Source organism: Pezoporus occidentalis, unplaced genomic scaffold (assembly GCF_034315485.1).
Source record: "Pezoporus occidentalis ecotype Australia unplaced genomic scaffold, CSIRO_AGI_Poc_V1 ctg324, whole genome shotgun sequence".
NCBI classification, from domain to species: Eukaryota; Metazoa; Chordata; class Aves; order Psittaciformes; family Psittacidae; genus Pezoporus; species Pezoporus occidentalis.
In genome coordinates, this window is record NW_026915202.1 from 1 (window position 1) to 25,332 (window position 25,332).

At 65.5% G+C, this 25,332-nt stretch overlaps 4 protein-coding genes across 8 annotated transcripts; all 4 read left to right on the forward strand.

Annotated features, from left to right (window-relative positions):
* The first annotated feature begins 89 nt into the window (after positions 1-89).
* On the forward strand, positions 90-3,302 carry LOC134168777 (receptor activity-modifying protein 1-like). 4 transcript variants are annotated; one of them, XM_062628818.1, is made up of 4 exons: positions 90-1,108; positions 1,242-1,268; positions 1,539-1,680; positions 1,770-3,302. In XM_062628818.1, the coding sequence occupies exons 1-4, from the start codon at positions 898-900 to the stop codon at positions 2,092-2,094; spliced, it is 705 nt and encodes a 234-aa protein (XP_062484802.1). In that variant the 5' UTR covers positions 90-897; the 3' UTR covers positions 2,095-3,302. The 4 variants fall into 4 exon arrangements, with proteins under 4 accessions (XP_062484802.1, XP_062484803.1, XP_062484801.1 ...); XM_062628819.1 differs by having other exon boundaries at positions 1,864-3,302; XM_062628817.1 differs by having other exon boundaries at positions 90-651; positions 1,070-1,108; positions 1,539-3,302.
* RAMP2 (receptor activity modifying protein 2) lies at positions 3,224-5,521 on the forward strand. Its single transcript, XM_062628820.1, has 5 exons — positions 3,224-3,359; positions 3,501-3,650; positions 4,553-4,669; positions 4,750-4,852; positions 5,158-5,521. The coding sequence occupies exons 2-5, from the start codon at positions 3,590-3,592 to the stop codon at positions 5,411-5,413; spliced, it is 537 nt and encodes a 178-aa protein (XP_062484804.1). The 5' UTR covers positions 3,224-3,359; positions 3,501-3,589; the 3' UTR covers positions 5,414-5,521.
* Positions 5,522-5,857: 336 nt separating this feature from the next.
* VPS25 (vacuolar protein sorting 25 homolog) lies at positions 5,858-8,751 on the forward strand. Its single transcript, XM_062628821.1, has 6 exons — positions 5,858-5,986; positions 6,484-6,629; positions 6,710-6,763; positions 7,049-7,137; positions 7,513-7,588; positions 8,100-8,751. Exons 1-6 carry the CDS (start codon positions 5,940-5,942, stop codon positions 8,210-8,212), a joined length of 525 nt encoding a protein of 174 aa, XP_062484805.1. The 5' UTR covers positions 5,858-5,939; the 3' UTR covers positions 8,213-8,751.
* A 4,277-nt stretch (positions 8,752-13,028) lies between these two features.
* WNK4 (WNK lysine deficient protein kinase 4) lies at positions 13,029-25,153 on the forward strand. Of its 2 annotated transcripts, none has more exons than XM_062628823.1 (20): positions 13,029-13,609; positions 18,504-18,676; positions 19,035-19,255; positions 19,337-19,494; positions 20,009-20,097; positions 20,175-20,394; positions 20,470-20,800; positions 20,965-21,095; positions 21,167-21,234; positions 21,314-21,455; positions 21,527-21,643; positions 21,716-21,862; positions 22,122-22,176; positions 22,307-22,453; positions 22,585-23,171; positions 23,387-23,483; positions 23,578-23,998; positions 24,109-24,311; positions 24,416-24,513; positions 24,589-25,153. In XM_062628823.1, exons 1-20 carry the CDS (start codon positions 13,157-13,159, stop codon positions 24,589-24,591), a joined length of 3,861 nt encoding a protein of 1,286 aa, XP_062484807.1. In that variant the 5' UTR covers positions 13,029-13,156; the 3' UTR covers positions 24,592-25,153. The 2 variants fall into 2 exon arrangements, with proteins under 2 accessions (XP_062484807.1, XP_062484806.1); XM_062628822.1 differs by having other exon boundaries at positions 24,592-25,153.
* Positions 25,154-25,332: the final 179 nt, after the last annotated feature.

The following is a 25,332-nucleotide window of genomic DNA, read 5'->3' on the forward strand; positions in this document are numbered from 1 at the left end:
GGGAGAACCGGGGCCGTCCTTCCCGACGGGGCACCCCCGGTCTCGGTGACCACCGCGCTTCTGGCTCTCGAGCGGCCAGGGACAGGCCCGGGGGACGCGGGTGCCGCATGGCTGCGGGGCAATGGTGGGGCTGGTCCCCGCGGCCGGGAGGGCCCCGAGCTTCCTGCAGCGGCGCCGGGCAGGAAGCGGCTGTTGGCGGCGGCTTTCCTGCTCCGGGGATCCCAGGCGGCCTGAGCGGGTGGTGCCGGGCCCGGCCCCGGCGAGGGTCGCGTCCTTCCCCTTCGGCCCTGCAGGACGGGGACCGGGGGCTGCGGTTCGGGACTCCGCTTCCCGGCGGGAGGGAAGGGGGGGTCGGTCCCGCAGGGGTGACCTCGGGGGGAAGAGAGGGGCCGCCCCGCGCCCGCAGCCCCGCACCGGGCCCGCATCTGATGCCCTTGGAGCTTCGCTGAGTCAGACGGGGTGGGAGCGAGGCGTCCCCCCGACCTTCCCGGGCATTGGCTCGGGAGCGGGCGGGCAGCGCTGGGGCGGGCCGGGCACCGGGATAAACCCCCGGAGCACGGCCCCAGCCCGCGTGTCGAGGGCCCGGTGGCGGGAGGATGCTCCTCAGGGCGCGGATCCTCTGCTGCGTGCTCCTCGCTCTGCTCCAGCGCGGTAAGAGCAGCCCGGAGCTGGGGCTGTGCGGTGCGGTGAGGGGGTACCAGCCGGGGGGACTGCATAGAGGTGCCCAAGAGGTCAGGCACAGGGTCTGGCCTGGCAGCGAGTCCCCACGGGGCCCCTGGCCCGTTTCTCCCCTCCATTCCAACGTGTCCTCTCCTGCCCTACCCTTGGAGGATGCTCTGGGCAGGGTTTGCCCACAGGGCTGGTGCTTGATCGGAAACCATTCTGCCTCTGTTGCCAATGCCAAGGCAGAGCCAGGAGCCTCCTGCTCCCGTTTCCTACCCTTGGCCCTGTCACCTCTGTTCTGCTCAGCTCAGCCTGGGAGGAGGTGGAGGAGGCATGTCTGAGGTGCTGGGAGCATCCCAGCTCATGCCCCAGTGCACCCCTAGCACCCCGTGTCTCTTTGCTGCAGGGTGTGGGGACACAGAGGATGGGGACCTCAAGGATGAAGGTAAGACCCTGATGCCATAGTCCCAGCATGGTTGTGGCCCCAGCTGCAGCAGCATCCTCACAGCCATGGGCTCTGCTGCCCTCACACAGTGTGCAGGTCCCACTGGCGCTGACAGCACTGTCTCTCCTTCCAGGTTACTACGTGTACCTGGATGAGGATGGTGAGGAGCTGCTCTCCTGCGATTCTGGCTGTCATCCCCACCCACCCACAGACCTCCTGTGATCTGTTCTGGGGCTCACAAGGGCCCAGGTCACAGGGCCCTCATGGCTGTAGGCAGCCCCAGTGGGGACCCCCAGGGTTGGCAGATGGGCCCACAATGGGCAGTGCTGGGAGTGTTCCCCATGGGTGACCCCAAACATCCCCCTCAAAACTGAAATCAGAGGGAGAGGCGGCGGGGGGAGCATCCCAGGGTCTGCCTGGTGCTCTGCAGAACTGCCGGAGGTGCTGGGGGGGGCAGCCCGCTGCCAGGACACCTACCAGGACTGGATCTCCCTCTACTGCTGGGCTCCCTTCCACGCCACCCTCATGACCACCCCTGAGGGCAGCCGCTGCCACTGGGACCAGATCAGCAGGTGGGTCAGCGCCGGTCCCGGTGGTGCCGAATGCACACCTAGAGTGGGGCCACTGCACTGGACGTGGTCTCACGCTGCCCCCCCTGCAGCGCCTACAGTGAGCTCTCTGGCTGTACCCAGCTGCTGGCCCAGCTCCTCTCCTGCCCCTGGCCCAGCTCCGTCCTCGATGCCTTCTTCCTGCAGGTTCATGCTGAATACTTCACCAACTGCTCGGGGGCTGAGCCCCCCCGGCCGAGTGCGATGCCCCCCGGGCTGGCTCTGGCTGTGGCCGTGGGGCTCAGCTGCCTCGTACCCCTCGCAGCTGCCGTTGTGCTCAGCAGAGCCCCAAAGGGGGCTCACACCTCAGCCCCTGCCTGTCCCCATGCCTGTGAGGAGCCAGCAGCTGGCCCCTTCCTTCCCAGCCCTGGGAACTGAAGGGTGGGCCAGGGGTGCAGGGGACAGGGCAGAGCAGTGGTGAGGGTCTGGGCATCCCTGGGAATGGAGTGGGTCCCCATGGCACTGGGGAGGGGGAAGCTGGGCCTGGGGCTCCGGATGCCTGCATCTGCCCCAAAGCAGGGGAGAGTCAGGAGAAGGAGACTGGGCTCCTGACCCTGCCTGGGATGAGCCCTTTCCCCAGCTGGCACGGACCAATGGGGATGCCAGGCTAGGGGTGGGGAGCCCCAAGCTTTGGCTGGCAGCCACTGTCCTGTCCCTGCCCATGGCGTCCCTGCCCGTCCCCTCCGGACACCCCAGGAGCCCGGCAGCCGTCCCAGCCCCTGGGCTGTGCTGAGATCATTGGGTGTCTCCCTGGCGGAGGCTCCTGCAGCCCAGGCGGAGGCTTCACTGGCTCCAACCAAGAGCTGGACCAGGGGGCTCCAACCCTGCGGCCCCCGGAGCGCCAGGGCCCTGATGGCTTCCAGATGCAGCCGCTCGCCCATGAAAGGTCCCGCGCTGCTGCGGGGCGGTGGGGCAGGGTCAGGCTGCTGTGCCGGGGAGCGCAGAGCCCGGCAAGATCAGCTTTCCGCAGCAGGGAGGGTCCCTCCGAGCTGCGCTTCATCACGCTCCGATTCCACTCAGTGCATCCCATGGGCGGGTTGTTAAAGGAGAAGCTTTGGACGCACGCTCTGCCCTGGCCCGGGGGTGAAATGAGCTCACTCGGCCTCAGCCTGGTCCTGGGGTGGGAATGCCGAGGGGCAGCGCTGCTGCTGGGGGGGGGGGGTCGGGCCCCACGGGCAGGAGCGGCGCCAGGAGCGAAGGGCGCGGGCAGGGCGGTGCGGGAGGAAGGCGGCGTGGCCGGGGACCGGCGACGTCGGCCAAGCCTCTGCCCTGTCCCCACCTCCCCGCCTGCATCGGCCTCACACCGCGGGCAGGTCACGCCGCCACCCGACCCTCCTTGGCTGAGGCAGGGGACCCCCGGGGCTACCGCGGCGATGCCGGCCATGGGGCAGGTGCCCCGGGGGAGGCAGGAGCCGCGGTGTCGGGGCTGCGGGTCCCCTGAGCCCCGGGCGGCAGCGTCTGTCCGGGGACACGGCGCTTCCCCATCCACTCCCCCCGCTGCCGGGCTGCCTGCCCTCCACGCAGGAGACGAGGGATTTCACAACCCAGCCCAGACAGGATTAAAGAGAAATACACAAGTAAACAAATAGCGGCCTCGTAAAACTGGACGTGCGGCGCGGGGAGCGGAGCCTCCGGGCTGCCGGGTGAGGCGCGGGCTGCCTGGGTGCCGGTGTGCGGGAGCGATGCCCGCAGGGGCCGTTGGCCCCGCACGGCGGCTGGATCCCGCCGGGAGAGCCGCTTTAAAGCAGCGCTGAGCAATCTCATTTTTCACACGTCTCCTGTAGTCAAACTGCCCCTGTCAGAGGAAAGGAGTTGCTTCCTGTTATTTCCATTGAAATACTTGTCCCGGTCGTTAGCCGCAGGCTTCTGCGGGATGGCACCGCGCACGCTGATGGGCTCCGGCCGGTTCTCTGGAGGGGTCCTGCTGCTCGGGGGTAAGTGCAAGGGGGGCGGGAGGCTCCGGTGTCTCGCACCACCCCGGACGGGGGCCCGGGGCCAGGGTCTCGGCTCAGCCCAGCTTGGGCAGTGGGGACAGCGCTGCCTGTGTGGCCAGGGAGCACTGGCAGGCGATGGGTGCTGTGGGGCAGCCCCCACCACACTCACCGCCCAGCTTTTGGCAAATGACCCACAAGAGCGGCTGGGGAGCCCCGCTACACCCCGGGCTGGGGCAGGAGCTGCGGCACCACAAGTGCTCGAGCAGAGACAGGCTGGACGGGGCTGTCAGGGACAAAGACCAGGACGTGGCAGGCTGCCCTTGCTGCTACCGCTGTGCCAGCCCAGAGTTACCCCGTGGCTGCGATGGAGCTCCCTATGGCAGTGCCCACCAAGGCAGTTCACCACACGCCCGGCACTGCTGCCCCATGCCGTGAGCCCTAGGCCGAGGGCAGAAGACGGACGGGATGGTTTCCTCGGGCTGTGGGGCTCTGGTGTTCCAGGCGGGATGTGCCCATGGCAGGCAGTGCTGCGTGTGAGGCAGCCAGCGGGTGGAGGGGGCTCTCCGGCAGTGCCGTGCTGTGGCCAGAGCTTCCTTTTCCTGCCCCAGCCCTGTCCAGCTGCAACACAGCCACCGGGGGCAATGGAGCGGCCGCTGCGGTGGCTCCCCATGGGCAGGGGGCACGGCCGCCCTCACACTGTGGCCCAGGGCCCACAGCCCCCTAACACCCCTCCAAGCCCTTGAGCAGCTGCCTACTGCCCGGCTGCCCCCCCAGTCCCTGCCCTTAGGGCTCTGGCAGCACGCTTCCCTGCAGCCCCGAGGGACACCCCAAACCAGTTCTCTCCTGCAGACCCAGCTCTGTTGTGTCCGTCTCCTGCTGACCCTGTCCCCCCCACTCCACAGTGCTCCTGGGGACCAGGCTGTCCCCTGTGGTTGCCGAGGTGGAGGGCTTTGGCCAGGATGCCAGGACGAGCCCACCCATGACCATGGCCATGTTCAACTGGACCGAGCAGCTCGTGGGTGAGTGCTGGGACTAGGCCAGGGCCGGGCAGTGACGCAGGCTCTGCACAGGAGGATGAATCCTCTCCTTTTGCCTGCAGAGGAGATGTACAACAACCTCACACAGAAGTGCTGGGATTTCTTTGTTGAAGTGATGAGGAACGTGACAGCGTCAGAGCTGTGCGAGTGGAAAGTCATCAGCAGGTACGGGGTGGCTGGAGACCCCCTCCGAGCAGTGCTGCAGGGGTATGGGGGGCTCTGACCAGCTCTGGGGACGGCCCTGGTGGGGGAAGCTGCATGTGGGGACTCTTTGGTGGGGGCATTGCCTGTGGCCCCTTCATCTCCAGGGCCACATGGTGGAAGCAGCTCCCGAGACAGTGGGAAGTGTTTGACCGGGGCAAAGCCCTGGCCAAAGCACCCAGGGCCACCTTCTCCTCCAGCAGCTCCTCTGTGTCCCACAGCTACCTTGTGTCCCCATCCCCTCCCAGCACCCTGTGCTTTCTCCCCAGGCCCTACAGCTTTCTGCAGGCCTGCCTGGAGGACTGGGCTGACCACTTGCACTACGGCTACCCCAACGCGCTGGCAGAGCAGTACATCTTCCAGAGCCACCACCGCTACTTCCACAACTGCACCCTGGAGCACCAGGTCTACTTCGACCCGCCCGAGGACGTGCTGCTGGCCATGATCATCGCCCCCATCTGCCTCATCCCCTTCCTCGTCACCCTTGTCATCTGGCGCAGCAAGGACGGCAAGGCCCAGCCCTAGCGCTGCCGCTCGGGCACCGCGGCTCCAGCTCTCCCGTCCCGCAGCGGGCAGAGACCGGGCAGGGGCCGTGCGTGTCCCGTGCACGTGCTGCCCGCCCCGGGGGTGGAGCGGGGTCTCCGCCGGTGGGGGGGGTGGTGGTCCCGGGGCTACCGACACACGCTGCTGGGGCAGCCCCCCAGCCCCCCGCTGCTCCCGGATGGGGATTAAACGTTTCTTCCCCCCTACACGTTCCACGGGTTCTTGCACCGCTCGGTGCCACCGGCACTGACACGGCCCCGCGGGGCAGCGCTGGGCGGGGAACGCGCACGGAGCGGCACCGGGCACCGAGCACCGGGCACTGGGCACCGAGCACCGGGCACCGGGCAGCAGCAGGGGCCGGGCCGCGAGGGGTGTAGCTCAGAGGGGGCGTGGCTTATGGAGGAGGCGGAGCTTAGAGGGGCGGGGTTTCGGCGGGGCCGGGGCTCTGCGGGGCGTGCCGGAAGCGCTCCGGGCCGGGCGGAAGACGGCGGCGGTTCCGGTGGCGGCGATGAGCTTCGTGTGGCCGTGGCAGTACAGCTTCCCGCCGTTCTTCACGTGAGCGCCGCACCGGCACCGGGATCGGGATCGGGACCGGGACCGGGACCGGGACCGGGATCGGGATCGGGATCGGGATCGGGATCGGGATCGGGACCGGGATCGGGATCGGGACCGGGATCGGGATCGGGACCGGGATCGGGATCGGGATCGGGACTGGGATTGGGATCGGGCCCGGGGCTGGAGTGGGGCCGGGAGCGGAACCGGGACCGGGATTGGGATCGGGAGCGGGATCGGGATCGGGATCGGGATCGGGACTGGGATTGGGATCGGGACCGGGGCTGGAGTGGGGCCGGGAGCGGAATCGGGAGCGGGAGCGAGGCTGGAGCGAGGCCGGGAACGGGACCGGGAACGGGACCGGAAGCAGGGCCCAGAACGGGACCGGGAACGGGAGCGGGGCTGGAGCGGCACCGGGAACGGGGCTGGAGTGGGGCCGGGTGCGGGAGCGGGGTCGGGAGGGGTGGGTGCCGCGGAGCCGCTGACCGGAGCCCCCGCAGGCTGCAGCCCAACGGCGAGACGCGGCAGAAGCAGCTCTCGGCCTGGTGCGCGCTGGCGCTCGCCTACAGCCAACGGCACCGGCTGCCCGCCATGACGGTGCGGGAGGCGCAGGACAGCCCGCTCTTCGCCAACCACCGCCTGCAGCGTATCCTTTGGGGCCCCCCTGCGCCCCGCGCCCTCCCCGCAGCCCCTTTCCCGGTGCACGTGTCCTTAACCCCCGCGCAGGGAAGCTCCCGCTGGAGTCCATCCAGGTGGTGCTGGAGGAGCTCCGTAAGAACGGTGGGTGCCGTCCGGCCGGTGCCCGTGGGGAGGGAAGGGCGGCAGCGGCTGTGTGGGCTCTGTGCGGGCCGCTCCGGGGCCCTGCCTTAGCGGGGTGGGCGGGGAAGAGGGGCCCGAAGGGCAAATTCCTTCCCGTAGACAGAGAGTGCACGGAAGTGGGATGGGGAGAGGTGGGAGCCTGCAGCTCCGGGGGTGCCATGGGCAGCACGTGTCACAAAACCCGGGGGTTTGATCCTTATCGTAGGCCTGTGCCTTGGTTAAACCCCTTTTCCTTCTCCATCTTAGGAAACCTGGAATGGTTGGATAAGAACAAAACCAGCTTTCTGATCATGTGGAGGAGACCAGAAGAATGGGGGAAGCTCATCTATCAGTGGGTGAGGATGCAGGCGCGGTGTGCGGGAGGGCTGGGACCACTGGGATACGATTCCTTTGCTTCCTCACTGCTTCTTCTGTTTCTGTCTGTCACAGGGAAGCACAGGGGCAATAACAGCTTTTTACTTGCTGTAAGATGTAGTTGTGTTCTTATGGCACAAGTCCTTATTGTGAGATACGTGGCTGAGGGAGCAGGGGTGCAGGGAAAGGAGCCTCCTGAGTTTCCTCAGCTGTTGTTTCTTGGCTCCCCGGAGTGTTTCCAGGGTATTACTGCTCATCGGGTGATGTCCGTGTTCCATTCCGCTTGCGCTGAGGGGTCATGCTGAGGGTATTAAATCACACGAGTGAGATTTGTTATATTGCTTTTATGTTTCCAGGTGTCAAAGAACGGTTTGACCAACTCTGTATTCACCCTGTATGAATTAGTCAGTGGAGACGATACAGAGAACGAAGGTAAGGTCGTGTGTCTTGTTTGGAGCAGGTTTTCAGAGCGTGCTGATGACGGTGAGATTGTAGTTTTATAGACTAAATGTTTTTGAATTGCTTATGCAAGTCCACCAGTTTTATTGCTCAGCACTGGCGAATGCTCCTCTGAAGTCTCTTTTTACAGCCCTGGATGAACATCTCCCTTTGTTCTCACTGTTCGCATTTACACCTCCCCACGCCCCAGCTCTTACCTGGCACCCAGTGCTTTGGGTTTATGTCTAGCTCCTGCGCTGCCTTTGGGAGTGATGTGACTCATTCCCTCCTTTCTGTTGACCTTCAGGCTTTGTTCCTGATGCAGCAGCATCAGGACGAGCGTGTAACTCCAGGTTTGCCGTAGTGTTACAGTGCTGGGGTCTGAGAGGTGCTCCTTGGAGCCCTCTGCTTCGCTGCCGCCAGCTCCTGGTGGGCTTTGTAAGCCTCTTTGTTTCCTGATGTGATTTTCTTCTCACTGTTGATGGGCGTCTCTGTCCTTCCCTAGAGTTCCACGGCTTGGATGAGGCGATGCTGCTCCGTGCCCTGCAAGCCTTGCAGCAGGAGCACAAGGCTGAGATCATCACGCTGGACGATGGCCGAGGCGTCAAGTTCTTCTGACAGGAGTCCCCTGGCTCTGCCCTGGCTGCCGGAGCGGTTCTCTGGGAGGGTTTGCTCTCCTGGCCTGGGTGCAAGCCGTGGCTGAAGCAGTTGCACACTCGGGACATCTTGGGGCAAGGAGATCCTGCGAAGCCTCCCAAAGACACGACTTAGAAACATTGAGAGATCCTCTTGTCTTTTCTCCCTGTTGATTGTGGTTGAGAGGCTAAAGCTGCTCTAGAGAGGGACCGCCCAGAAGTGAGATGCTGGAACTGCTCCTGCTGCTGATCCCCATCCCTGAGAGACACAGAAGAGCGGCCTCTCCAGCTGGTCAGGCTGGGCCTCGCAGGGCAGCCCCTTCCCTCCTGCTGCCCAGTGCTTGGGCTCTGCAGCCACACGGCATTGCCAAGGTGGGAGCGAGCAGAAGGTCGTCGCTGCGCCGTGGAAGCCCTCAACAGCAGGATGACCCGTGCTTGCCGCAGAGCAGGCTGTGCAGCGGGGTGGGGTGCCTGCCAAGGAACTAATTTGGAGGAATTAAAATGAGTTGTATTTATAGGGCAGCCTGGATGCTTTAGTCTATCTTTGTTTTAACATCAGGAACCAAACCGAGCAGCGTACCAGGTTCTTGCCCTTCAGCCACGTTTCCTTACTGCACCAGTGGAGCACTGCACAGCGTTCCTAAGTGGGAAGAGGACAGCACAAGTGCTTTTCTCCACGTACCGGAGCCATGGGCTGTGTGTGGGCCCTTGCTGCCTGTCTTGAGGGCAACATTTACTTTCCTTTTCCTCGTGCAGCCTGTTGATAGCTGAGGGGATTGCTGCAGAGCTGTGTGGTAAAGCCTCTGCAACAGCGGCTGGTGCAGGATGTGACTAAGGTCTTAGATTCCCGGTGCTGATAACGAAGGGCCCAGCTTGTAAGAAACCACCACCCAGTCCATGACCAGTAAATCCTGAACTGCTGATGGGGGAAGCTGTGCCAGGATCACACTCGCCTTCCCCGTCCTTCACCCGAGTGCTGGCTGCTGGCTGCTGGCTGCAGGCAGAGGTGGGGTTCTGTGCTGCAGCGACCTTTGGTCATTCCCAGTGTGGTCGCTCTCAGGATCCAGCTCCCCAGCACGCTGCTTCCATCTGTCCCAGCCGGCGCTGAGCAGCCTGTCCTGCCCTTGCAGGATGACTTGGCACTGGTTCAGCTGCAGTCCCCATCCACAGTGGGTGATGTTCAGTGCAGATGAGATGCTGGAGTCAGGCTCAGTCTGTGGGGTGGTGACATGTGAAAATGTCCTGTTTGGAGCCGAGTCCATGGAGCTGAGCTCAGTGGGTGTCCTGGTTTCATGTGGGCATGGCCAGAGCTGTGCCTGGTGCCCAGGGTTCCTCTCTGTGCTGGTGAATTCCTGTGTGACAGCACTTGTCCACTGGAGAAAGGCACTGGCAGGACTTGTCACGAGCCACTGACACACTGGGCTAATGTGGAGTCTGATCCTGTCTGACCATTGGTGCTGAGGTGAGCGAACAGGATGGCACAGGGAAGGCTGTGCTGTGCCAAGAGCCCTGTAGTGTGTCCCCACAGTGGGCATGAGGCTCCTGCCTCTGCAGCCAGTGAAATCTCTGTAGGAACCATCAGCTACCAGCGGCTGCCCTGGGCTTATTTCAGTGTCCGAGATCTGCCTCTTCCTCTCCCTGCCTCCCACACTGAGCCCTTCCCTCTCTGGTTGCTGCACCCTCCCTGTATCCCTACAGCGACCCCTGTTTCTGTGCTGGCTGCTCTAGGTTTGCTCGGGATGAGGAGCCTCTAGCAGCCAGGCTGGGGATATTTGTGTTCCTTGCTCTCTGTATGCATGATGCCGATGCCTCAGCATTGTGTTGCGTGTGCTGTGTGTAACCTGACTGTCCTTGAGTCAGTCTGTGTTCTTAATTAAATTTGCTCCCTTCCTAGGAAATGGCTGATGTGACATTAGATAAGCCTAAACCAGCCTTTTTCTTTCCAATGCAGTCCTGGCAGTGATTCACTTCTCTCAGCTCCTTACTTAGTTCCTTGCTTAGTGGGAGGAGGAGGAGGAGGAGGAGGAAGAGCAAGTCCCTCCTTCAGAACGGACACTGGGTAATCTTCCTTTCCCCACACCCTCTTGGCTGGTTCCAAAGGGTCGCATCCGGCTGCACCCATGGGGTCCGGTGGGACCAGCTCCCAGCAGCAGCTGTTCCCTCTGCAGGGAATGGTGCAGCCTGCAGCTGGGGGTGAGCTCAGCTCCTGCAGCAGGTAAAGCAAGAGCCCTTTGAACCTGCCTTCCTTATCTTTATTCAGCACTTCATAAGGGCTGGTGGTGTAATCACAGCACTGGGACACCAGAGCCAGCCCAGAGATGCTGTGAGGTGCTGGGTAGAGATGGAAGAGTCAGGATTAGACTGCTCGGAGGGAGCGTGGCAGCCTCCAAGCACGACATTCCCATAACAGGGAGCAGGTTCACCTCTTCCTGGTGCTTCAGACACAGCGTGAGAGAAGGGAGCTCCTGGAGCAAAGTGAAGGAGGAGCCGAGTATGGAGCTGGATATGGCTGGAACCCACCCAGGTGGCTCCGTGCCTGCCACTTCTTTGCTTCCACCGTGCTGCCAGGGCCCGGGCTCTGCCCACCCCATCCCCGCTGGTCCCTTTGCATGGGAGTTTGGTGTTGGAGAGGTTAAAACCCAGCCCTAAATCTCTGCCCGCCCCCCCCACACCCCATGCCCCATTGCGGGCACAGTTCAGGCTCCGTCCCCACCAAGGGCCCCACTGGAGAAGGTGCCTTTTCCATGGGGGGGCTGGCGCATGTGGCCACTCTGAGGCCGTTGCCACGTCTGGCTGCAGTGATTAGGACCCGCTGCCCAGGGCGAGGCAGGGCGCAGGGGGCTGCTGCCAGATAAGGCGCTATCAGGTCACCCACACTCGGATCCCACTGTCACGGGGTGGGGGGGAAGTGCCAAGAGGGGGGTTATTTAACGTGGCTGGTTTGGAGCAGGGGTTGTTTCAGCGTGATAGATGTGTGTGCTAGGATGGATGTGCGGGTGGGTTCCAGCTGTTCTTCTGGGCTAAGGAAATCCTCCGGAGTTATCGAGTTTATCTGCCTGGGGTTAAAGCTGGGACTGAGGTTTGCGTGACACCTCCTCCCCGAGCCCATGTGTGAGGGCAAGGGGTGCTGAAGCCAGCCCTGACACAAGCCATGGGGCTCTGCAGAGCTCTCATCCATTCTGACCCTTCCCAAGATGGGCACCCTGTGCCTGACAGCCGGAGCTGGGCATCCCTATCTGTGTTCGACCCCTCCTGCTCCCTCTGTGATCTCACCCCAAGCTCTGGAATCAGAATGGACAATTCCTGGCAGGGCTTGCTGGAGCAAGGAGCTGAGTAGGGCTTTGATTCACGATCTAATCCTGAGGAGGGCGATTACACAGTGCCCGGTTCTCTTCCTGGCAGCCAAATGCAAGCAAGAAACAGGCTACGCTGCCTGATTGCAGCGGTTCCTCAAAGCAGAGGCCAGTGCTGGCACCCGCAGCCCAGAAATGTCACCCTGATAAGAGGGGAGCTGTAGGCACCATCACAGTGCTTGCAATGGGCACCTGACTGCCCAGCGGGAGCCGTTTGTTTTTGGGCCAAGCTGGCTCCAGCTTGGAGGGGTGGGAGGGCAGCAGTCGGAGCAAACATCTCCTGAATTTCCTTTCCTGCCTTCAGTGGCCTCATTGGGACTGGGACACTCCTCTGGGACCTTCTGTGGCATCTTGTTTCACTCGATACGGGGACAGGAGCCTACCAGAGCCCAAGCTATGACCCCTGCCTGGCTCCGTGTCTCTTGCTGGGGAGCTGGGGCTCCCTGCCAGCCTGGGACCCCTTGAGTGGCAGCCATTGCAGGGGCTTGGGCAGCGTTTGGGCTGGCCATGACCAGGAGCCATGCGCTGCTCAGAGCTGTGCGGGTTGGTCCTCGCTGCTTCTCAGACATGGGAGTTTGTGGGGCTGCAACTGCGCTGTGTATCCAGCAGCCCTGCATCATCGAATCCCAGACTGGTTTGGGTAGGGTGGGACCTTAAAGCTCATCCAGTTCCAACCCCCTGCCATGGGCAGAGACACCTTCCACTGGAGCAGGTTGCTCCGAGCCCCGTCCAGCCTGGGATCGTGCTGTGTCACCCTGCATGTGCCAGGTCAGCGTTTGCGGGGGGGACACGGCTGCGCTCTGCATCCATCCCTTCCTTCACGTTTCCAGTATCGCTGAGTAGAAACAATCTGACCTTAGGGAAAAGAAATTAGCGCCAGACTCAATTGCTTTGTGTTTTGTGTAAACAGCCTCACCGGGTAGAACAACCTCCTCCTTTCACCTGGAGAGACAACAAGCTCTTGTCCCAGCTTTTGGCTCGCACAACGCTGACACACACGTTCGGATCTTCCTCCCTGCACGACCCTGATGTCAGGGTGGGGAGCGCCGGGGAGCGGGACGGGGCTGCTCCGGAACCCCGAGGAAATGTCTAAACCAGGCGCTTCCCTGCGCCCCGGCTTCGACTGCGCAGCCCCGCCCGGGGCTTCGGTTCAGCGGCCCCAGAGCCCCCCGGGGCGGGGACGGGAGGGGGGCTCCGAGCCCCCGGTGCCAGCGCCACGGCAGCGCGGCCCCGGAGCCCCGGGAGGAGCCGGGCAGCGGCCCCCGGCCGGGGGAGCACCGGGATGGGGGGGATGCTGCGGGTCCCAGCGGGCAGCGCTGCTCGGAGCTCGTCCCTCACCGCTGCCCGTGCCCGCCGGTGCCCGGTGGCGGGGCCGGTGGCGCAGCGCAGGCGGGAGGCGGTGGCCGCGTGGGGGCGGGCCCGGGCGGGGCGGGGGAGGTGCCGCCGGGCTGGGCCGGGGCCGGAGCCGGTGCCCGGGCCGGTGCTCGTCGGTCGCTGGTGGCTGCGGGGCCGCGGCGGCACCGGGTGCGGAGCTGCGCGGGAGCCGTCGCCCCGGGCCGGGCTGGGCTGAGCCGATGCTTGCGGCAGAACCCGCCGGAGCCATGTCCCAGCCCGAGGCAGAGCGGGCGGGAGGCGACTCCGCGCCGGAGCCAGAACCGGAGCCGGGGCCGGGGCTCCCCGGGCGGGCCCCGCACCGCAACCGGCGGCTCTCGGGACGTGACTCCCGCCGCGCCTCCTCCCGCTTCAACCGGCGGAGCTCGGCCGAGCTGGAGCTGCTGGGATACCCGGCACCGGGCGAGGGGCGCGGGGGGTCTCCGCCGCCGCCGCTGCTGCCACCGCCGGGCGCTGCCGGGAGCCGGGAGCCGGAGGAGACGGAGAGCGAGGAGGTGGAGACGCGCGCGGTCGCCACCTCCCCCGACGGCCGGTTCCTCAAGTTTGACATCGAGATCGGCCGCGGCTCCTTCAAGACCGTCTACAAGGGGCTGGACACGGAGACCACGGTGGAGGTGGCCTGGTGCGAGCTGCAGGTACGGCCGCTCTGCCCGCGCCCTGCTCCATCAAGTTCCCCATCATGGGCAGTCCCCCCCCCCCCCGGGCCCCGAGCCCCTCTGCCCGCCGCTGCCGTGCGGGATCTTTCCGGGAGGGACCCGAGGTCCCCCGTTGGTGCCAGGCAGCAGCAGAGCGGGGCAAGGCGCTGCACTGGGCTCAGTCTCCCCTCATGTTCCCTCACCCTTCCCTGGAGCCGCAGGGGCTCTTGGCCCGGGCCTAGGCTCCCCGGTAACGGGCTGCTCCTGGCCACCCTGCCCATCACACGCTGCTTGCTGTCTGCCTGCCCGCTGCCTGTGCTATGGAGCCCACCGGAGCTATGGAGCGCCGGCACTCCTGGTGCCGGTCCCAGCTCTGGGGGTTTACAGGTGGATCCAGGACGTGCTGCAGGGACTGAGCACCCGCTGCCTTTTCACTGCCCACCAGCCTGCAGCTTTCCCTTTGGAAGGGCAGCAAGGGCAGGAGCCCTCTCTGGTGCTGTGCCTGTGCCAGTGCTGGAGGTTTGCTCCGATAGCCTTCGGTGTGTGCAGGGGCACGTGCTGCAGCGGGCCCAGGGCTGGGCGTCCGTCGGGAGCGACCTTGCTGTGCTCTGGCTGCTTGACCTTGGCTGAAGTGGTGTCCGTGGGCACCCGCGTGTGGTTTCTGTGGTGCTGCCAGGGGCTCTCTGCGGGCAGCACCAGGACCGGTGGTTTTCCAGGTCTCTGAGCATGCCCCCAGCTCCTCCTGCTGCCCTGCTCCTCCATCCCGCTTGCTGCCCTGCAGCAGGATGCTGACAGCAGGGCGCTGGTGGCAGCGGTGAAGGTGTTGCCTCCACAATGCTTGCTCCCACTTGTTGCTTTCGATGGGCCTGATCTTGTCCGTGGAGCTGCGCAGGGAGAGCCAGGCCATGGGGCTCCCCTTTCTCCATGGAGCCCCTGGGGAGGGGCTTTGGTGAAGTCCAAAGTCTCCACCAGGCTCCCTCCCGATCCTGGGGTGGCTGCTGGGAGGTCCAAGTCCTTGTCAACAGACAAACGTGTCTTGCCAGTTTGTTGCCTTGTTCCGAGAGCCCTGGTGCAGCTGCAGGCGGGTGCCGGGCTGGGCCCAGCACTGCAAGATCCTGCGATAGCAATGGGTGATGCTGGGGGGGCTGCGTGCGGAAGGTGAGGTCTTGGGCCTATGCCTGCCTCTGGGTTGCACAATTCCTTCAGCCGGCTCCCTACTCCGCCCCCCCCTTGTGCAGCTCTGCCCAAATGCTCCTGGGCTCCATTTGAGTCCTCTGGCAGGGAATGGTGAGCCATGGACCTTCCCGGGATGAGCGAGCCGTGCCCGGTGCTTCCCACCAGCTGGCTCTGTGGGTCTCAGCCCCTCATCCTGATGTGCCCCAGCTCCCTGCCCTCCGGCTGTGGGACCCCTGTCCCCATACCCCTGAGTCAGGGCAGCTCCTGTGTGTCCACTGGGTCTGGATGCGGCCCTGGTGCTTGTTGTGCAGCCCAGAGCAGTGCCAACGGGGCCAAAGGGCTGGTCACGGAGCAGGCAGGGGCAGCGCTGGTGACTTGCGAGAGGACGAGGCTGCACCATCCCTGGTGGAGGGAATGGAGTTGGGAAGCAGAACCAGCTGCTGTGCCCGAGCCCAACAGGCACATGCCGGTGCTGCTGCCAGCCCTGAGCCTGCCGGGCTGCAGTGGGATGTGTGCCCGAGCTCTGGCCGGGGATCATCCCATGAGCATCCCGCAGTGCCTGGCAGACCCGGCTCCTTGGGCCACCACCGTCACCTCCCAGGGGAGCCACAGCCTGGCTGTACACATGAGCCCCTCAAGGGGCAGCCCCGGTGCTTGCCCCTGCTCCATCGCTCTGCCCCAGCCCTTTCCCTTCTCCATCCCACTGACTGCTCTTCATCCAAGTGTCTGTTGTCCCCAGATCCACGTCCCACAAGGGTCTGAGAGCACAGAAAAGGACTTTCAGCAGTTTGTTGTTTTTTCAGCAATCATGCAAAGAATCAGACACTGTGACACAAATACGGGATTTGGAACCGCAAATAAAACTGGTTGTGGTTCTGCCCTTTTAAAAATAGCTTTGTCCCGGGTCTTTCACAGTTCTCCTTTTATTGCCTTTCAATTCTAAATGAATACCTGACCTCAGCCCTGACCTGTTCCGGTCCAGAGAGCCTTGTCCAGCTGCTCTGATGGCTCCCGATCCCAAATCCCAGCTCTCTGTTCCATCCTTGCCCTGCCCTTCCCTCCCGGCTACCTGGTCACCTGGAGGATGTTTCTGCCTGTCCCCTGCCTTCCTGTGGGACCCCTCTGGGGACCTGCCCGTCCCTGTCCCCCTGTGCCGCTGCCCCCAGGCCTGAAGGCAGCATCTGTCTTTGCCTCCTGCCTGCGTGCCGCAGCCCCGCAGCGACCTGTTTGTGCTTTCCAGCTTTAGCCTGGGGGCTATTTCTGTGGATAGGTGCTGCGGGCAGCAGGAAGGAGGAAGCAGGGAGGAAGCTGGAGGCCCAGAGCAGGATCGAGCTGTAAATGCCTGCCTGTGAGCGGTTTTCCTGTGGGTCCCCTTGGGCTCCCTGGGTGCTGCTGTGCCCCCCCCCAGCTCCTGCACCCCAGGGGCTGTGGGAACCTTCCCAAAGCCCTGCACCTCCTCAAACCCTGTCCATCGCCCACCAGCCCGTCCTGCCTGTGCTGTGCTTGGGAATCATGCGACTGAGCCTGGCCAGGCCCTGGAACAGTGCCTGGGATCTCTGCCCCTGCATGGGATGAACTGAGCAGGGTGATGGGATTTGCTCGGTGGGGTCCTGTGGGTTTGGGAACGTGTGCTCACGAGCATGCACAAGGTCACTGCTCAGCGTGCAGTGGTGATGGTGGCAGTGGTGATGCACAGGCACCCACTGGGGTGCCGTGGCCACAGGGAGGGTGCTGGGCTGTCTCCAGTGCTCTGTGCCCCTCCACAGCATCACTGTGAGCGTCCCTGCGGAGCCTAAATCCCCCTTCCCAGGCACAGCTCTCAGCCCCTCACAGGCCGAGGGCTCACCACGGAGCCGGGGCGCTGCGGAGGGTGCAGACCCCGAGGACAGCGCTGGTGCTTCCCCGCTCCGGGCACAGCCTCCTGCCGCAGAGCCGGGAGCCGTCCCCGGCCGTGCCCAGCGCTCCCTCCTCCCGCTGTTGGCCGTGACGGGCTCCCCAGCAGCCAGCTCCTGGCGCAGGGGATGGGGCTGGACCGCTGCCACCCAGCTCCTCACCCGTCCCCAGCGTCCTCCCCTGCCCTGCCCGAGCCGCTGCTGCGGGAGGACGCGGTGTCCCCGTGCGGGGCTGGCAGCGCTGCCCTGTCCTCCCAGCGCCTGCCCGGGGCTGAGCAGCTCCTTTGCCCGAGCTGGGGCCGGGCCGCTCTGCCCGCTCCAGCGCTCGGTGGGTGCTCGGCGGGGGAACGGGACCCGCTGCTCCTTTTGGTGTGCGGGAGGAACGGAGCCGGCTGAGCCCTGGCACAGGCTTGGGGACAGGCGCAGCTCCCCCGGGCTTGTCTCCAGGCACCCGGGCTCCAAGCGGGGACCGCTCTTGCCTAGCTGGGAGAGCCGTGGCTGATGGGGGCTCCCTTCCCGCCACTGTTTGTAGCCCCTCTTGGCTCGTGGGGGGCAGCGAACCCCCAGGCTCCTCGGTGGGGATGGGGCCGGGGTGGGAGGGCAACCACGGTGCTGGGCAGGGCCGCCCCTGTGCCCTGGGCCATGCACAGGCTTCGGTTGCTGTTTTCCTCCTCGGGTATGAAAGGTCCCATTCATCCGCTGCAGCAGGGCTCAGGTTCTCATCTGGGCTGAGCCGGGTCCCTGAGCGTGTGTTAAAAGCAGAGGGGATTATGGAGCGGCTCCAGCCCGGGCGCGGGGCCGCTGTGATGCAATGAAGATGTTGGGAAAGCTGCTTGTGCTGATGGAGGCGGCCACCGGCCAAGGAGCCGAGCTCGGCTCTGGCAGCGCTGGTGGTGGCAGCGCCGCGGCTGCCAGCAGCAGCTTGGGGGGTTTCTTTGGTCCCACAGCTCCACAGGGCTGGATGGGGGTCCTGGCTGGGGGGCTCCTGTTCAGCAGTGCCTGGGCCCTTTGGGGTCCCTGCTTGTGGTGTTTGTCGCTGCTCCCGGTCCCGGTCCCTGCCTGGGGCTCAGTGATTTCAGCTCTCTGGGCTTGGGGCAGGACCTGGCTCCTGCTGGGTCTGGCTGGTGGCTCCCCCCTTATGGGGCCGTGTCCCTCGGGAAGAGGGGTCCATGTCCTCCCTGCTGGCCCCAGCCCCAGCTCCGCTCAGTGCCCTCGGCTTCGGTTTCCACTTTAATTAACTCGAGCAGGAGGAACATGGAAAAACCTGAGCTGGAGCTTCCCCCTCCTGCTCTCCCCAACAAAGGCCTCATTGAGGCTGGCCCAACACCCGGCCATGCCGGTGCCCGGCGCCGGGAGCTGCTGGTGCCCCGGTGAGGGGCTGTGCTGGGGGGCAGCCATTGCAGAGCCCCTGCACATCCCCTCGGCTGGGTGGCTGCAGCTGGGGCTCCCCATCCCTTGGTGGGGGATAAGAACAACGGGGATGGGGACAGGCGGCCCCCACACAGGGCACCTTTCACAGCATCTGTCATGGGAGGCCTTGGCCATCCTTCCCCAGCCTGGGGGTGAGCAGCTCCATCCAGAGCAAGGCTGGGGTATGGAGGCTGGCTCGATGGAGTGAGACCATGGTCAGAGACGGCTCCAGCCACACGTGAGCCCTTGTGCTGGGGGACAGCAGGTCTGATCCCAGCTCTGCACTGGGGCCACAGCAGCCCCTGGTACCTTGTATGTAGGGATGAGGGCATCTGAGTCTCTTCTAAGCCAGGGCATCCCCCTGTGTTCGCTAAGGACCACGATGCCCCCATCACGTCTCCCCATTGCTCCCACAGACACGAAAGCTGTCGAAGACAGAACGGCAGCGGTTCAGTGAGGAGGTGGAGATGCTGAAGGGGCTGCAGCATCCCAACATTGTCCGCTTCTATGACTCCTGGAAGTCATCCATCAAAGGCCAGCTCTGCATCGTGCTGATCACAGAGCTCATGACATCCGGCACCCTGAAAACGTGAGCAGGGGCCCAGTGCCAGGTCGGGGTGTGAGGGGAGGGAATGGGGTCCCTGCAGTGATGGGAGACATGGGTGCTGAGGTGGGACAATGGGCTCTGGTGGGGCTCAGGTGGGATCTGGACACCCAGGAGCTTCCCTGGCACCACCCTGCATGGGGATGGGGTGGCCCCGGCACCCCGGCAGCACCGGCTGGTTCCTGGCACTGATGCTCGGAGCTTGGCTCCTCCTGGGCTGTGTTTTCTGTGCTGTGTCTGCAGAGCCCAGCCAAGATGCTCTTCGCCGCTGTGCCCTGATGGGCTCAGCATGGCAGCGGGAGGAGGGTGGGCTGGGGCTGAGCCCCCTTGCATCCCCCAACAGGTATCTGAAGCGGTTCAAGGAGATGAAGCTGAAGGTGCTGCAGCGCTGGAGCCGGCAGATCCTCAAGGGGCTGCACTTCCTGCACACCCGCTCACCCCCCATCATCCACCGTGACCTCAAGTGCGACAACATCTTCATCACGGGGCCCACCGGCTCCGTCAAGATCGGGGACCTGGGGCTGGCCACGCTGAAGCGAGCCTCCTTCGCCAAGAGCGTCATAGGTGGGGTGCTGGTGGCACAGGGCTGGCGGCTGCCACAATGGGGCGGTGATGGGGCTCACTGAGCCTCGCTCCTGCCCCCAGGTACCCCCGAGTTCATGGCGCCAGAGATGTATGAGGAGAAGTACGACGAGGCGGTGGATGTCTATGCCTTCGGGATGTGCATGCTGGAGATGGCTACCTCGGAGTACCCCTACTCCGAGTGCCAGAACGCTGCCCAGATCTACCGCAAGGTCACCTCGGTGAGCAGCCCCGAGCTGGGGCGATGCTGGTGCTGGTGCTGAGCCGGGTGAGGGGGTCAGGGGGGTGCTGGTCCCACGGAGCTCTTTGGCTTCGCTGCTCCCCCAGATGTGTCACTCTGCAGGTCCTGCAGCAGCTAAAACCAGTCTGGGTGGTGAGACAGGGCTGGGGGGTCGGTGGCTTGGCCAGGCCCCACGTCCCTCGCCCTGCGCCAGGCACTGCCAGCACGTTAATGGGGTGGAACGGGTGCAGGTTTATTCAGCCACCCCTCGCCTGGGGCACCGCGGCTGCCCCGCACGGTGCTGGCTGGCTCCTGCTCACTGGGGTGGAAACCCGGCGCCCTGGGGCACACAGGCTGCTGGGGCCATGGGCTGGGAGCCCTGTCCCCACATGTCCCTGCTGCCGGTGGGGCGGTGCCTGGTGGCACCATGGCCCTGCAGAGCCTGGCTTCAGCCCTGGAAACCCAGCACCATGGCAGGGTTCAGCACAGGAGATGCTGATGCACATCACCCCCAGGGCCTGAAGCCCAGCAGCTTCTACAAGGTGAAGGTGCCGGAGCTGAAGGAGATCATCGAGGGCTGCATCCGCATGGATAAGGACGAGAGGTAGCAGGGGACCAGGGGCCTGGGTGGAAGAGCCCCCCCCCAGCCTCCGGCCCCACGCTGAGCTGTGCTCCCCACAGGTACACCATCCAGGACCTGCTGGAGCACTCCTTCTTCCAGGAGGACACGGGGGTGCACGTGGAGCTGGCGGAGGAGGACGATGGCGTCAAGTCTGGGCTCAAGCTCTGGCTGCGCATGGATGACACGAAGAAGCTGCACGGCAAGTACAAGGACAACAACGCCATCGAGTTCCTCTTCGAGCTCTACAAGGATGTGGCGGAGGAGGTGGCCCAGGAGATGGTGGGTTCAAGGATGGAGGAGCCCTGGTCACTGCGGGGTCCCTGCAGCCCAGCGTGACAAAGCCCTCCCGTACAGGTGGTCCTGGGCTTCATCTGCGAGGCTGACTACAAGCTGGTGGCCAAGGCGGTGCGGGACCGTGTGGTCGCCATCAAGCGCAAGCGGGAGAAGCTGAAGCGCTCCCAGGAGATGCGGTCGCCTGCGGAGCCGGAGCAACCACCGGGCGTCCTGCGGATGCTGGAGGAGCTCAAGTCCCCGCTGCCGCCCGGAGCCCCGGTGCCCTCCCTGCTCACACCTGGCTCCGGGGAGTCCATCTTCAGCAGCAGCTTCCCCCCCGAGCCCGAGGAGCCCGAGGCCGACCAGCACCAGCACTTCAGCTACCAGCACACCAGCTACTCCTCGGCCACGTGTGAGTGGGGCAACAGCGTGGGCTGGGCTGGTGGGACCACAGGGGGTGACCTGGGGTGGGAAGCGGCTGGGGGGGGGGTCCCTGGGGTCCCTCCCCACCTCCAGCTGTGCCGTGACCGAGCCCCACAGCCCGTGCGGGGCCGTGCTCACGCCACGCTCCCGCAGCCGACGGCGAGACCGACGGGTACCTGAGCTCCTCCGGCTTCCTGGACTCCCCGGACGTGGCGCATCGCAGCTTCCCGGCGGGGGACCCGTCGAGCCCGCCGCCCGCCCGCCCTGCGCGCTGCTTCCCCACGGTGAGCGCGGCCCCGCGGCGCTGGGGCCCGGGGCGGGCGCGGCACCGGCTGACGCCGTCCTCTCCCCGCAGAGCATCGCGGTGCAGCTGCCTCCCGAGCGCCTGCCCTCGGCCAGCGGCTTCTCCTCCCCGGTGGACAGGTGAGGGCGCGGGGCCGGCGGCGCGGGGCGGGCGGCTGCGAGCGGCGGTGCTGATGCTCCCCGTCGGGGCTCCCTGCAGCTACGCCTCCGATGTGGCGTCGGGCATGAGCGACGGCTGCGAGGGGCTGTCGGCCGGCGAGCAGAGCTCCAAGGGGCCGGCCAAGAGGGCTGCGGGGAAGCTGCTGCGGCGCAGAGCCCGCTCCAGGCTCCGCATCACCAACGTGAGTGCCGCGGGCAGCGGGTGGGTGGGCAGGAGCCTGAGCCCGGGCTGAGCCGGCCGCGCTGCCCACAGATCTCGGACAAGAACGACCGGGTGGTGGAGTGCCAGCTGCAGACCTACAACAACAAGATGGTGACCTTCAAGTTCGACCTGGACGGGGACAACCCAGAGGAGATTGCGGCCGTCATGGTGACTGTGGGGCAGGGTGAGGGTCGGAGTGCGCTCGGCAGGGCTGGGCGCTGACCACCCCTCTGCCCGCAGGTCCACAACGAGTTCATCCTCAAGTCGGAGAGGGACGGCTTCATCCACCGCATCCGGGACATCATCCACCGTGTGCAGACCCTGCTCCGCAAGGATGGGAGCAGCGCTGTGGAGCTGCCCCGGAGCCCTGAGGCTGAGCACAGCCCCGTGAGTGCCCAGGGCAGGCACCGGCGCTGAGTACAGCTGTGGGTGCTGCTGGCCCCAGGGAGCCCAGCGGGAGAGGGCCAGGGTGCAGAGCCCTCTAGCCATGGGTAGGAGCTGCCCTATGCCTGTGGCTCCAGGTCACTTGCCTGCTCTTGCAATGGGTTGTGGTGTACCCTGCCCAGTGCTGGGGCTGGGGAGGGAGCTTGGATCAGGCTGTGCGGGGCCTCTGCCCCAGCGCTGTCTCACTGCATCCCCTCCGCAGACGGACCTGCCGCTGCAGGAGCTGTCGCGCTCCATCTCCTCGTCCTCTCTCAGTGGTAAGTCTCTGCCCTGTGCAGGCCCTTCTCATCCCCACCAGGGCCCATGCAGGGCAGGTAATGGCCCCGGCCAAGCCCATGGGGCACATCCTGCCCTGGCTGAGTGCCGGCTGTCACCCCTGTGCCGCAGACCTGGGCTCCACCAGCCCCAGCCTCTCAGTCCAGTCCCCGGTCCCACCGTTGCTGAGCAGCTCCCCATCAGAGAACAACCTCGGCAGCCCCGTGGAGGCACCGGCAGCCGGTGAGCTGCAGCCAGCGCTGCTGGGCTCCCCTGCAGGTACCAGCCTGGCACATCCGTCCTGGCGCCTGGGCCCGTGCCCTTGGCAGCTCGAGGCTCCAAGGTGCCAGGGCAGGGACAGGAGGGGGCCTGCGGGGGCCGGGGTGCTCCTGATGCTCTTCTCTCTGCAGGCTCCGTGCAGACCTGGCCCCTTGTCTCGGTGGCTCCCTCCTGGCTGACAGCACCACCGGTGCTCCCACAGAGCCCCCCAAGCACCCCAGGCGGGCCCATCCCCACAGCCCTACCCCAGCCCCTCCTGTCCCCACTGCTGCTCCCCACATCCCCTGTTCCCAGCGAGCCCAGCAGCCCCCTGAGCCACCCCATGACCAGCACATCCTGGTCCCCCACCACCCCCTTCCTTTCTCTGGCCAATGTCTTCTCTCTGGCAGTGATGAGCGTGGCGCACACGCTGCTGCCCGGCGTCTCCTCCATCGCCAGCTCCGGTGCACACGTGTACCCACCGCTGCTGCCGCGGCCACAGAGCCTGGTCCTGGGGCCCCCCCGCTTTGTCTACCCTGAACCCGCCAGCATGGTCAAGCCAGCACCAGCCTTCAGTGGGACTCTGCTGTCAGCAGGGGCTGATGTCCCCCCTGCCAGGGGGCCCGTGCCGTTCCCTTCCCCGGCACCAGCCCCACCATACCCCACAGGCAGCAGTGCTGTGGGGAGTCCCCTGCCATCGTTGAGTACATCCACACCAGGGAGACTGGAGGGCAGCGCGGTGAGTGCTGGGGTGGCAATGGCTCCTCAGGTGGGGCTCAGCTCCGGGAGGGCCAGGTTGTCACTGCAGATGCTGCCCTGGAATGGGGTGGGGAGCCCCTGGGATGCAGGGAGGGTTGAGCAGGCAGTGGGTCTCAAGGCACGGGAACAGCAGTGGGGGCCAGGAGACGCAGGGGGACCCGGGTGGGGTGGTTGACAGTGTCTGAGTGCCTGCAGGTGCTGCCTGGCTCCCCCAAGCCCAGCAACTCGCTCATCATCTCGGAGTCACCAGCCCCTGGCGTGCCCAAGGCCCAGCTCTCGCCCATCAACGAAGGTGAGGCGGGGAAGGGCCGAGGCTGTGCCAGAGCACTGTGAGACCCCTGACAGCCTTTGTGCCCTGAACCCCACCAACTGCCCCCCGTCCCCAGCAGAGGCCAAGCCCCAGATCCTAGGCCGGTTCCAGGTGACACCAATCAAGGACGTGGCAGCGACGTCTCCGGTGCTGGGCAGCAGCGAGGGTGAGCAGCACGGCACAGAGCCGGCAGCCAGGGGCTCCCCCTTGCCTGCAGCCCCTGCCACAAGGGGCAGCTCAAGCAGCGAGTCGGACTCAGTGCTGGAGATGGTGGAGCAGGACCCCGAGGCTGAGGAGGTGCTGGTTGAGGAGGGCAGGGCGGCGGCAGCGGAGAGTGACCGGGAGGGTCCTGGGGAGGACGGTGGCGAGAGCGCGCCGCAGGCGGTGATAAACCAGGTGTGGCTGAGCTACTCCCACAGCTTGTCCTACCTGAGCAGCGACGACACCGAGAGCGAGGATGAGGAGATCTGGGAGGAGCTGCAGAACCTGCGCCAGAAGTGAGCAGAGCTTTTGGGGGGGGCTGCACCTGGGGGAGCAGCACAGGGGCTGCTCGAGCTTGGCTGGGCGCAGCGCAGGGCTCGGCTGCCAGCTCCTGCCTCCTCCGCAGGCACCTGGCCGAGGTGCAGCTGCTGCAGAGCATGCAGAAGAAGGAGATCGAGGAGCTGTACCTGCGCATGGGGAAGCAGCCGGCGCTGGGCATCGTGTCCCCCGCTGCCATGCTCTCCAGCCGCCAGCGCCGCCTCTCCAAGGGCAGCTTCAACCCGTCCCGCCGCAACAGCCTGCAGCGCCTGGAGCTGCCGCAGCCCCAAGGTGCCGACCCCTGCTCTGCTCGACCCCTCGGGACCCTGCGGGCTGGGGACCGCGGGGCTGCGGCACCGCTGGTGCCCGCGCTCAGGGCCGCCGTGTCCCCGCAGGCATCATGCGCCGCAACTCGCTGAGCGGCAGCAGCACGGGCTCGCAGGAGCAGCGGCTCAGCAAAGGGGTGACCTTCGCCGATGACTTCAGCCGCGTGGTAAGAGCTCGGCGCCGGTGCTGCCCCCGGCGGCCCCGCGGTGCTGCCGCTGCTCACGGCTGCTTCTCTCCCCAGTAGCCGGCTGGCCGGGAGTGACCTCATGAACTACCTCAACCAAGTGCCTGCTGCCCCCGGGGTGGGGGAGAGCCCCCTTCGCGCCTCCCGGGAGGGAAGCGCCAGCCCTGGGAGCAGCCAGCGCCGTGGGGCCGATCCAGCCGGGTGCCCGCAGCCCCTCACCTCCAGCCCTCTGTATCTGCCCTCCAATCTCCTCCTTCCTTGTGCCCCCTGGACCCCTCCCTACCGTTCCCAGTCTGTTTCTCCAGCCCAATCCCAGCTGCAGGACACGTGCAAGGCGCTGCCATCCCTTATGGATCCCCGCAGGCAGAACCACCCCCCCCCTCAGTGATCTCAATCCATCCCAGCCTTGCTCCGGGGCTGATCCAGCCCTGCTCTGTGTGGGATGATGCACGGGGCTGGACCTACGGCCCCAGGGCTGCCCTGCTTGATGCCCCCCTCAGCTCATCCTGCACAGCGGAGCCAGAAGGAGCTTCCCTGGGCTCTGTAACGTGAGCAGGACCAGCAGCGGGTGCACTCAGTTATGAACTGATGCCTGGAAAGTGTTTCATAAATACCGATTAAATCCAGCTCGGGTCTGTTTGTGTCTATCTGGCGGGACTCGTGACCTTAGCTCAAACCGAGCTAAGATGAGAAAAGAGCAAAGCAGAAACTTGCCCCATCTCAGCAGACACCGGAGCCGGGCTCTGACCAGCAGCGACTTCACCGGGCACCGACGCAGGCTGCACACGCGGTGTTTATTAA

What these genes read in the sequence shown, in the direction of transcription:
- VPS25 (XM_062628821.1), top strand. Translation starts at nt 5,940, where the DNA reads ATGAGCTTCGTGTGGCCGTGGCAGTACAGCTTCCCGCCGTTCTTCAC. An exon ending in GGAGGAGCTCCGTAAGAACG is followed by an intron (nt 6,764 to 7,048) that starts GTGGGTGCCGTC and finishes TCTCCATCTTAG; the next exon opens with GAAACCTGGAATGGTTGGAT. An exon ending in AGACGATACAGAGAACGAAG is followed by an intron (nt 7,589 to 8,099) that starts GTAAGGTCGTGT and finishes GTCCTTCCCTAG; the next exon opens with AGTTCCACGGCTTGGATGAG.
- LOC134168777 (XM_062628816.1), top strand. Translation starts at nt 898, where the DNA reads ATGCCAAGGCAGAGCCAGGAGCCTCCTGCTCCCGTTTCCTACCCTTGG. An exon ending in TGGGGACCTCAAGGATGAAG is followed by an intron (nt 1,109 to 1,241) that starts GTAAGACCCTGA and finishes CTCTCCTTCCAG; the next exon opens with GTTACTACGTGTACCTGGAT. An exon ending in CGTGTACCTGGATGAGGATG is followed by an intron (nt 1,269 to 1,538) that starts GTGAGGAGCTGC and finishes GGTGCTCTGCAG; the next exon opens with AACTGCCGGAGGTGCTGGGG.
- RAMP2 (XM_062628820.1), top strand. Translation starts at nt 3,590, where the DNA reads ATGGCACCGCGCACGCTGATGGGCTCCGGCCGGTTCTCTGGAGGGGTC. An exon ending in AGGGGTCCTGCTGCTCGGGG is followed by an intron (nt 3,651 to 4,552) that starts GTAAGTGCAAGG and finishes CCCACTCCACAG; the next exon opens with TGCTCCTGGGGACCAGGCTG. An exon ending in GAGTGGAAAGTCATCAGCAG is followed by an intron (nt 4,853 to 5,157) that starts GTACGGGGTGGC and finishes CTTTCTCCCCAG; the next exon opens with GCCCTACAGCTTTCTGCAGG.
- WNK4 (XM_062628822.1), top strand. Translation starts at nt 13,157, where the DNA reads ATGCTTGCGGCAGAACCCGCCGGAGCCATGTCCCAGCCCGAGGCAGAG. An exon ending in TGGCCTGGTGCGAGCTGCAG is followed by an intron (nt 13,610 to 18,503) that starts GTACGGCCGCTC and finishes TTGCTCCCACAG; the next exon opens with ACACGAAAGCTGTCGAAGAC. An exon ending in GCTCTCGCCCATCAACGAAG is followed by an intron (nt 23,484 to 23,577) that starts GTGAGGCGGGGA and finishes CCCCGTCCCCAG; the next exon opens with CAGAGGCCAAGCCCCAGATC.